This window comes from Salmo salar, chromosome 04 (genome assembly GCF_965601325.2).
Source record: "Salmo salar chromosome 04, fSalSal1, whole genome shotgun sequence".
NCBI lineage: Eukaryota > Metazoa > Chordata > Actinopteri > Salmoniformes > Salmonidae > Salmo > Salmo salar.
The window spans coordinates 95084107-95095503 of NC_138294.1; the positions used below are offsets into that span (position 1 = coordinate 95084107).

At 44.1% G+C, this 11397-nt stretch overlaps 1 protein-coding gene across 3 annotated transcripts in view; it reads left to right on the forward strand.

The window, feature by feature from the left end:
• Positions 1 to 944, forward strand: part of slc47a1 (solute carrier family 47 member 1) — a 37141-nt gene extending 36197 nt beyond the window's left edge. For 2 of the 3 annotated variants that reach the window (XM_082973766.1, XM_082973767.1), the window contains exon 17: positions 90 to 941. In XM_082973766.1, coding sequence (XP_082829892.1) covers positions 90 to 401 — 312 coding nt within the window. In that variant the 3' untranslated portion in view covers positions 402 to 941. Of the gene's footprint in view, positions 1 to 89 lie in introns of all 3 variants that reach the window. The other variant, NM_001141764.1, reaches the window with a different exon arrangement.
• Positions 945 to 11397: the final 10453 nt, after the last annotated feature.

Sequence of the window (11397 nt, forward strand, 5' to 3'; positions counted from 1 at the left end):
TGTGTAAAGTAAGTCCAGTATCTCATCTTAATGCTGTGTGTAAAGTCCAGTATCTCATCTTAATGCTGTGTGTTTGTGTGCGTGTCCAGGCCCAGTCAGAGAGTGATGAATCCAAACCTCCTGGTTACACCCCAGTCAGCACCCAGGGAGGAGGAGGAAGTGGGGAGGAGCAGCGGGAAAGCACAGGTATCCTGTCCAAAGGTCTGCTGTCTGCCTCCCAGCTGGTCCTGAGGAGAGGTTTCACTCTGCTGACTGCAGTACTCTTCCTGGCCACAGGGGTCGCTGTTCACCTGGCCTGTCCCCCTCCTGCACCCTCCATCCACAGCCACTCCAACCTCACCCTGGACTGGACCAACTCTTCTACCCCTACACCCTCCCTGGAGCTCACCTCACCCTTCTGAGACAGGAGAGAGGGGGGGAAGGAGGGGAGAGAGGAGAGGGGTAGAGGGACTGGGTTGAGTCTCTGCAGGGACCAATGGTGTCTGTATGAACTGAACAGCACAGCGCTGGGGTCCTGAGACTCTCCTGATCAGAGGAACAGCTGCCCCCATCTCCTTTCCCCCCGTGGCCGCCTGCACTGCTGTCCTCTCTGCTTCTACACTACTGCTCCTTCTGAATATATACTCCCTAGTCTCCTAAGATGTTTCCATTATATTTGTCTTTTCATTGCGATGTCTACTCAGTCCTAATGTAGAACAGTTTAAATCTGGAAGCATTGGAATCAGTGTAAATGCCTGATTTCCAATCTATGAGATAGTTTCCTATTGAATGTTGATGTGTGTGTGTGTGTACCTGTTTCTACTGTGTATAGTCACTGCACTTGGGCCTATTGCCAGATGAATTAGTGCTTTCAAATTGTCACATAAAAGACTAACACTTGAGTTCTCATTGAAATGTCCAGCCCAATGACTGGCGTTCAGATCAATAAAAAATATTCTATATTGGTGAGATGTTTAAGTATTAACTGTAAACATGCTAGGGACATTAGCATTGTATATAAACTCATGCCAAGGACATTAGCATCGCATTTACAGTAAACCCATGCTAGGGGCATTAGCATTGTGTATATATAAATCCATGCTAGGGGCATTAGCATTGTATATATAAATCCATGCTAGGGACATTAGAATTGTATATAAACTCATGCCAAGAACATTAGCATCGCATTTACAGTAAACCCATGCTAGGGGCATTAGCATCGTGTATATATAAATCCATGCTAGGGACATTAGCATTGTATAGAAACCCATGCTAGGGGCATTAGCATCGCATTTACAGTAAACCCATGCTAGGGGCATTAGCATTGTATATATAAATCCATGCTAGGGACATTAGCATTGTATAGAAACCCATGCTAGGGGTATTAGCATCGCATTTACAGTAAACCCATGCTAGGGGCATTAGCATCGTATATATAAATCCATGCTAGGGACGTTAGCATTGTATAGAAACCCATGCTAGGGGCATTAGCATCGTATATATAAATCCATGCTAGGGACGTTAGCATTGTATAGAAACCCATGCTAGGGGCATTACCATCGCATTTACAGTAAACCCATGCTAGGGGCATTAGCATTGTATAGAAACCCATGCAAGGGGCATTAGCATCATATACAGTTGAAGTCGGAAGTTTACATACACTTAGGTTTCAGTCATTAAATACTCGTTTTTCAACCACTCCACACATTTCTAGTTAACAAACTATAGTTTTGGCAAGTCAGTTAGGACATCTACTTTGTGCATGACACAAGGAATTTTTCCAAAACTTGTTTACAGACAGATTATTTCACTTATAATTCACTGTATCACAATTCCAGTGGGTCAGAAGTTTACATACACTATGTTGACTGTGCATTTAAACAGCTTGGAAAATTCCAGAAAATTATGTAATGGCTTTAGAAGCTTCTGATAGGCTAATTGACATCATTTGAATGAATTGGAGGTGTATCTGTGGATGTATTTCAAAGCCTACCTTCAAACTCAGTGCCTCTTTGCTTGACATCATGGGAAAATCAAAAGAAATCAGCCAAGACCTCAGAAAAAACATTTTAGACCTCCACAAGTCTGGTTCATCCTTGGGAGCAATTTCCAAATGGCTAAAGGTACCACATGTATCTGTACAAACAACAGTAGGCAAGTATAAACACCAAATGCCACTGCTCCAAAACCGCCATAAAAAAGCCAGACTACGGTTTGTAACTACACATGGGGACAAAGACCGTACTTTTTGGAGAAATGTCCTCTGATCTGATGAAACAAAAATAGAACTGTTTGGCCATAATGACCATCGTTTTGTTTGGAGGAAAAAGGGGGACGCTTGCAAGCCGAAGAACACCATCCCAACCGTGAAGCATGGGGGTGGCAGCATCCTGTTGTGGGGGTGCTTTGCTGCAGGAGGGACTAGTGCACTTCACAAAATAGATGGCATCATGAGGTAGGAAAATTATGTGGATATATTGAAGCAACATCTCAAGACATCAGTCAGGAAGTTAAAGCTTGGTCGCAGATGGGTCTTCCAAATGGACAATGACCCCAAGCATACTTCCAAAGTTGTGGCAAAATGGCTTAAGGACAACAAAGTAAAGGTATTGGAGTGGCCATCACAAAGCCCTGACCTCAAACCTATCATAAATTTGTGGGCAGAACTGAAAAAGCGTGTGCGAGCAAGGAGGCCTACAAACCTGACTCAGTTACACCAGCTCTGTCAGGAGGAATGGGCCAAAATTCACCCAACTTATTGTGGAAAGCTTGTGTAAGGCTACCCGAAACGTTTGACCCAAGTTAAACAATTTAAAGGCAATGCTACCAAATACTAATTGAGTGTATGTAAACTTCTGACCCACTGGGAATGTGATGTAAAAAATATAAGCTGAAATAAATCATTCTCTCTACTATTATTCTGACATTTCACATTCTTAAAATAAAGTGGTGATCCTAACTGATGTAAAACAGGGAATTTTTACTAGGATTAAATGTCAGGAATTGTGAAAAACTGAGTTTAAATGTATTTGGCTAAGGTGTATGTAATCTTCCAACTTTAACTGTATAAACCCATGCTAGTGGTATTTGAATGGCAAGAGTGTGCAAAATATAAAATATATTTTGAATTATTTAACACTTTTTTGGTTGAAACATGATTCCATATCTGTTATTTCATAGTTTTGATGTCTTCACTATTATTCTACAATGTAGAAAATACAAAAAATAAAGAAAAACCCTTGAATGAGTAGGTGTGTTCAAACTTTTGACTGGTACTGTATATATACACTAAAAGTTTGGGGTCACTTAGATATTTCTGAGTTTTTTAAAGAAAAGCACATTTTTTGTCCATTAAATTAACAGAATTTACGTGCTGCTGTGCATTTTGTTGCCAACCTTACTTTGCTACCTGACAATCGTTAGGCAAGGGCAATTTCAGTGTAGGAAAGGATGAAACAGCGTCTGTGGCACCAGTAAGTACAGATAGTAACGTTAGTATAAACCCCCTCGCACGGTCCCCGCAGCCGGACATCTTTCTCATGGCTTCTGGAGGGAAACGCTGTAGGAATGCTCAACCGGTGTCGCTTATTCAGCCGACAGAAACTTTCAACCGGTTCTCCCCATTAAGCAGCGAGTCTGAGTCTGAAGCCGAGCCTTCTCTGGTCTCTACTCCTCCCGTTACGGGGTCTGAGCCTTCTCTGGTCTCTCCTCCTCCCGTTACCGGGTCAGAGTCCGAGCCTTCTCTGGTCTCTACTCCTCCCGTTACGGGGTCTGAGACGCCGAGCCTTCTCTGGTCTCTCCTCCTCCCGTTACCGGGTCAGAGGCCGAGCCTTCTCTGGTCTCTGCTCCTCCCGTTACGGGGTCTGAGACGCCGAGCCTTCTCTGGTCTCTACTCCTCCCGTTACCGGGTCAGAGGCCGAGCCTTCTCTGGTCTCTACTCCTCCCGTTACGGGGTCTGAGGCAGAGCCTTCTCTGGTCTCTACTCCTCCCGTTACGGGGTCTGAGGCAGAGCCTTCTCTGGTCTCTCCTCCTCCCCTTACGGAGTCAGAGACCGAGCCTTCTCTGGTCTCTGCTCCTCCCGTTACGGAGTCAGAGGCCGAGCCTTCTCTGGTCTCTCCTCCTCCCGTTACGGGGTCAGAGGCCGAGTCTTCTCTGGTCTCTACTCCTCCCGTTACGGGTTCTGAGACGCCGAAGCCTCCCACCATTAGCTCTGACAAATTGAAAACCCTAGTCATTGGCGACTCCATTACCCGCAGTATTAGACTAAAAACGAATCATCCAGCGATCATACACTGTTTACCAGGGGGCAGGGCTACCGACGTTAAGGCTAATCTGAAGATGGTGCTGGCTAAGGCTAAAACTGGTGAGTGTAGAGAGTATAGAGATATTGTTATCCACGTCGGCACCAACGATGTTAGGATGAAACAGTCAGAGGTCACCAAGCGCAACATAGCTTCAGCGTGAAAATCAGCTAGAAAGATGTGTTGGCATCGATTAATTGTCTCTGGCACTCTCCCAGTTAGGAGGAGTGATGAGCTCTACAGCAGAGTCTCACAACTCAATCGCTGGTTGAAAACTGTTTTCAGCCCCTCCCAAAAGATAGAATTTGTAGATAATCTTTCTGGGACTCACCCACAAACAGGACCAAGCCTGGCCTGTTGAGGAGTGACGGACTCCATCCTAGCTGGAGGGGTGCTCTCATCTTATCTACGAACATAGACAGGGCTCTAAATCCTCTAGCTCCACAATGAGATAGGGTGCAGGCCAGGCAGCAGGCTGTTAGCCAGCCTGCCAGCTTAGTGGAGTCTGCCACTAGCACAGTCAGTGTAGTCAGCTCAGCTATCCCCATTGAGACCGTGTCTGTGCCTCGACCAGGCAGCAGAACTAATCACTGATCATAATCTTGATGTGATTGGCCTGACTGAAACATGGCTTAAGCCTGATGAATTTACTGTGTTAAATGAGGCCTCACCCCCTGGTTACACTAGTGACCATATCCCCTGTGCATCCTGCAAAGGCGGAGGTGTTGCTAACATTTACGATGGCAAATTTAAATTTACAAAAAAAAACAACAACGACGTTTTCGTCTTTTGAGCTTCTAGTCATGAAATCTATGCCGCTACTCACTCACTTTTTATAGCTACTGTTTACAGGCCTCCTGGGCCGTATACAGCGTTCCTCACTGAGTTCCCTGAATTCCTATCGGACGTTGTTTTATTTTATTTTATTTTTTTTATATCTTTATTTTAACAGGGAAAACAGACTGAGACCTGGATCTCTTCTACGGCTGTGCCCTGTGTAAACATGTTGACATGTACAGACACTGCTTTCTATTTACGGAGGACAGACAAGCCCTGTTTCTGTAAAGGAACCCTATCTTGAATTTGAGCTTTTTTCCCAATTCAGTAACATGTTTTTTAAAAGAAAGCTTATCATCTAACCATACCCCTAAATATTTATATGCAGAGACCTGTTTGATTTGAGTACCATCCAAACTAGTGATTACAAAAGTGTTTCTAACTGAGAGTTTAGACCTAGAAAAAAACATGACATTTGTTTTCTTAGCGTTTTAAAACAAGTTTATGCTGTAAAAGAGACCCCTGTAGTATCCTAAAATCAGACTCCAACTGCATTAAAGCTTGGTCCGCTGTTGGAGCAATAGAGTACATCACTGTGTCATCTGCGTATAAATGGAATTTACTATATCTGACATCATCACCAATGTTGTTTATATAAAGTGAGAACAATAGTGGGCCAATTATTGAGCCCTGAGGGACCCCTTTAAGTAACTGTAAGGAGTCAGACTTGACCCCGTCGACCATGACGGCCTGAGTTCTATCTTTAAGATAGTCATAAAACCATCGGCAGGCATCAGTGCCCACTCCTATAGATGACAGCTTACTCAAAAGGATAGCATGGTCTACAGTGTCAAAAGCTTTTGACAAATCTACAAACAACGCAGCACAGTGCTTTCTATCATCTAAGGCATCATTTACAACAAGCATAGTGGCCGATGTGGTACTGCGTTTAGATCTAAAACCATATTGATTGGTGCTAAGAATACTGTTAGCAGAAATAAAAGACTGTAACTGTTTGTTGACTATAGATTCTAGGATCTTTGCCAGACAAGGGAACCTAGAGATGGGTCGATAGTTATCCAAATCACTACCGTCACCTCCCTTATGTAATGGCAGAACAAAAGCTGCTTTCCACACCTTAGGGATATTTCCTGTGCTTAATGTTAGATTCAAAATGGTAGTCATAGCAGATAATATTCTAATTTTTGGTGACTTTAATATTCTCATGGAAAAGTCCACAGACCCACTCCAAAAGGCTTTCATAGCCATCATCGACTCAGTGGGTTTTGTCCAACATGTCTCTGGACCTACTCACTGCCACAGTCATACTCTGGACCTAGTTTTGACCCTTGGAATAAATGTTGTGGATCTTAATGTTTTTCCTCATAATCCTGGACTATCGGACCACCATTTTATTACGTTTGCAATCACAACAAATGATGTGCTCAGACCCCAACCAAGGAGCATCAGAAATCGTGCTATAAATTCTCAGATAACCCAAAGATTCCTTGATGCCCTTCCAGACTCCCTCTGCCTACCCAAGGATGTCAGGGGACAAAAATCAGTTAACCACCTAACTGAGGAACTCAATTTAACCTTGCGCAATACCCTAGATGCAGTTGCACCCCTAAAAACGAAAAACATTTGTCATAAGAAACTAGCTCCCTGGTATACAGAAAATACCCGAGCTCTGAAGCAAGCTTCCAGAAAATTGGAACGGAAATGGCGCCACACCAAATCAAATCAAATCAAATGTATTTATATAGCCCTTCTTACATCAGCTGATATCTCAAAGTGCTGTACAGAAACCCAGCCTAAAACCCCAAACAGCAAGCAATGCAGGTGTAGAAGCACGGTGGCTAGGAAAAACTCCCTAGAAAGGCCAAAACCTAGGAAGAAACCTAGAGAGGAACCAAGCTATGAGGGGTGGCCAGTCCTCTTCTGGCTGTGCCGGGTGGAGATTATAACAGCACATGGCCTAGATGTTCAAATGTTCATAAATGACCAGCATTGTCAAATAATAATAATCATAGTAGTTGTCGAGGGTGCAACAAGTCAGTAACACAAGAGTAAGTGTCAGTTGGCTTTTTCATAGCCGATCTTTGAGAGTATCTCTACCACTCCTGCTGTCTCTAGAGAGTTGAAAACAGCAGGTCTGGGACAGGTAGCACGATCGGTGAATAGGTCAGGGTTCCAGCAGGTCTGGGACAGCAGGTCTGGGACAGGTAGCACGTCCGGTGAACAGGTCAGGGTTCCAGCAGATCTGGGACAGGTAGCACATCCGGTGAACAGGTCAGGGTTCCAGCAGGTCTGGGACAACAGGTCTGGGACAGGTAGCACGTCCAGTGAACAGGTCAGGCAGAACAGTTGGAACTGGAGCAGCAGCACGGCCAGGTGAACTGGGGACAGCAAGGAGTCATCGAGCCAGATAGTCCTGAGGCATGGTCCTAGGGCTCAGGTCCTCCGAGAGAGAGAAAGAAAGAAAGAGAAAGAGAGAATTAGAGAGAGCATATTTAAATTCACACAGGACACCGGAAAAGACAAGAGAAATACTCCAGATGTGACAGACTGACCCTAGCCCCCCGACACATGAACTACTGCAGCATAAATACTGGAGGCTGAGACAGGAGGGGTCAGGAGACACTGGGGCCCCATCCGATGAAACCCCCAAACTGGAAGTCTTCCGACTAGCTTGGAAAGACAGTACCGTGCAGTATCGAAGAGCCCTCACTGCTGTTCGATCATCCTATTTTTCCAACTTAATTGAGGAAAATAAGAACAATCCGAAATTTATTTTTGATACTGTCACAAAGCTAACTAAAAAGCAGCATTCCCCAAGGGAGGATGGCTTTCACTTCAGCAGTAATAAATTCATGAACTTCTTTGAGGAAAAGATCATGATCATTAGAAAGCAAATTACGGACTCCTCTTTAAATCTGCCTATTCCTCCAAAGCTCAGTTGTCCTGAGTCTGCACAACTCTGCCAGGACCTAGGATCAAGGGAGACACTCAAGTGTTTTAGTACTATATCTCTTGACACAATGATGAAAATAATCATGGCCTCTAAACCTTCAAGCTGCATACTGGACCCTATTCCAACTAAATACTGAAAGAGCTGCTTCCTGTGCTTGGCCCTCCTATGTTGAACATAATAAACGGCTCTCTATCCACCGGATGTGTACCAAACTCACTAAAAGCGGCAGTAAAACAGCCTCTCTTGAAAAAACCAAACCTTGACCCAGAAAATATAAAAAATGATCGGCCTATATCGAATCTCCCATTCCTCTCAACATTTTTAGAAAAAGCTGTTGCGCAGCCACTCACTGCCTTCCTGAAGACAAACAATGCATACGAAATGCTTCAGTCTGGTTTTAGACCCCATCATAGCACTGAGACTGCACTTGTGAAGGTGGTAAATGACCTTTTAATTGCGTCAGACCGAGGCTCTGCATCTGTCCTCGTGCTCCTAGACCTTAGTGCTGCTTTTGATACCGTCGATCACCACATTCTTTTGGAGAGATTGGAAACCAAAATTGCTCTACACGGACAAGTTCTGGCCTGGTTTAGATCTTATCTGTCGGAAAGATATCAATTTGTCTCTGTGAATGGTTTGTCCTCTGACAAATCAACTGTAAATTTCGGTGTTCTCAAGATTCCGTTTTAGGACCACTATTGTTTTCACTATATATTTTACCTCTTGGGGATGTCATTCGAAAACATAATGTTAACTTTCACTGCTATGCGGATGACACAAGGCTGTACATGTCAATGAAACATGGTGAAGCCCCAAAATTGCCCTCCCTGGAAGCCTGTGTTTCAGACATAAGGAAGTGGATGGCTGCAAACTTTCTACTTTTAAACTCAGACAAAACAGAGATGCTTGTTCTAGATCCCAAGAAACAAAGAGATCTTCTGTTGAATCTGACAATTAATCTTGATGGTTGTACAGTCGTCTCAAAAAAAACTGTGAAGGACCTCGGCATTACTCTGGACCCTGATCTCTCTCCTACAAAACATTACATGGGCTTGCTCCTACCTATCTTTCCGATTTGGTCCTGCCGTACATACCTACACGTGCGCTACGGTCGCAAGACGCAGGCCTCCTAATTGTCCCTAGAATTTCTAAGCAAACCGCTGGAGGCAGGGCTTTCTCCTATAGAGCTCCATTTTTATGGAATGGTCTGCCTACCCATGTGAGAGACGCAGACTCGGTCTCAACCTTTAAGTCTTTAGTGAAGACTCATCGCTTCAGTAGGTCATATGATTGAGTGTAGTCTGGCCCAGGAGTGTGAACGGAAAGGCTCTGGAGCAACGAACCGCCCTTGCTGTCTCTGCTGGCTGGTTCCCCTCTCTCCACTGGGATTCTCTGCCTCTAACCCTATTACAGGGGCTGAGTCACTGGCTTACTGGTGCTCTTCCATGCCGTCCCTAGGAGGGGTGCATCACTTGAGTGGGTTGAGTCGCTGACGTGGTCTTCCTGTCTGGGTTGGCGCCCCCCTTGGGTTGTGCTGTGGTGGAGAACTTTGTGGGCTATAATCGGCCATGTCTCAGGATGGTAAGTTGGTGGTTGAAGATATCCCTCTAGTGGTGTGGGGGCTGCGCTTTGGCAAAGTGGGTGGGGTTATTTCCTGCCTGTTTGGCCCTGTCCGGGGCTATCATCGGATGGGGCCACAGTGTCCCCTGACCCCTCCTGTCTCAGCCTCCAGTATTTATGCTGCAGTAGTTTATGTGTCGGGGGGCTAGGGTCAGTCTGTTACATCTGGAGTATTTCTCCTGTCTTATCCGGTGTCCTGTGTGAATTTAAGTATGCTTTCTCTAATTCTTTCTTTCTTTCTTTCTTTCTTTCTCTCTCTCTCTCGGAGGACCTGAGCCCTAGGACCATGCCTCAGGACAAGCTGGCATGATGACACCTTGCTGTCCCCAATCCACCTGGCCGTGCTGCTGCTCCAGTTTCAACTGTTCTGCCTGCAGCTATGGAACCCTGACCTGTTCACCGGACGTGCTACCTGTCCCAGACCTGCTGTTTTCAACTCTCTCGAGACAGCAGGAGCGGTAGAGATACTCTCAATGATCGGCTATGAAAAGCCAACTGACATTTACTCCTGAGGTGCTGACTTGTTGCACCCTCAACAACCACTGTGATTATTATTATTTTACCCTGCTGGTCATTTATGAACATTTGAACATCTTGGCCTTGTTCTGTTATAATCTCTACCCGGCACAGCCAGAAGAGGACTGGCCACCCCTCATAGCTTGGTTCCTCTCTAGGTTTCTTCCTAGGTTTTGGCCTTTCTAAGTAGTTTTTCCTAGCCACCGTGCTTCTACACCTGCATTGCTTGCTGTTTGGGGTTTTAGGCTGGGTTTCTGTACAGCACTTTGAGATATCAGCTGATGTAAGAAGGGCTATATAAATACATTTGATTTGATTTGATCAAATTTATCCGAAATACAGTATAGACATTGTTAAATTGTCTCAACATCAACGTAGGGACATTAGCATAATATAAAGTATAAACTAATGCTAGGAACATTAGCATTGAATATATTAACCCATGCTATGGGCAATAGTGTTAGCATTTTATATACACCCAGGCTAGGGACATTAGCATAATATAAAGTAGAAACTAATGCTAGGAACATTAGCATTGAATATATTAACCCATGCTAGGGGCAATAGTGTTAGCAATAGTGTTAGCATTTTATATACACCCAGGCTAGGGACATTAGCATAATATAAAGTAGAAACTAATGCTAGGAACATTAGCATTGAATATATTAACCCATGCTAGGGGCAATAGTGTTAGCAATAGTGTTAGCATTTTATATACACCCAGGCTAGGGACAATAGTGTTAGCAATAGTGTTAGCATTTTATATACACCCAGGCTAGGGACATTAGCATAATATACAGTATAAATCCATGCTAGGAACATTAGAGTCATATATAAACCCATGCTAGGGACATTAGCATCGTATGTACACCTATACTAGGGAGAGAGTTAGCATTGTATGTTAACCCATGCTGGCCCATTAGCATATTTTATAAACCCATGCTAGGGACATTAGCATCACATATTATCCCATGCTAGGGACATTAGCATATTTTATAAACCCATGCTAGGGAGAGAGTTAGCATTGTATATTAACCCATGCTGGGGCCATTAGCTTATTTTATAAACCCATGGTAGGGACATTAGCATCATATATAAACCTTTGCTAGAAGGCGCGCACAAGATGCCGGTGCAGATGTGTTTTTTTGGTAACTGAAGGAATTATTGGATTTTCTTACTCAAATATGACCACTTGGTTATTTCTAAGGTCATAAAACCCCTTATGAATAT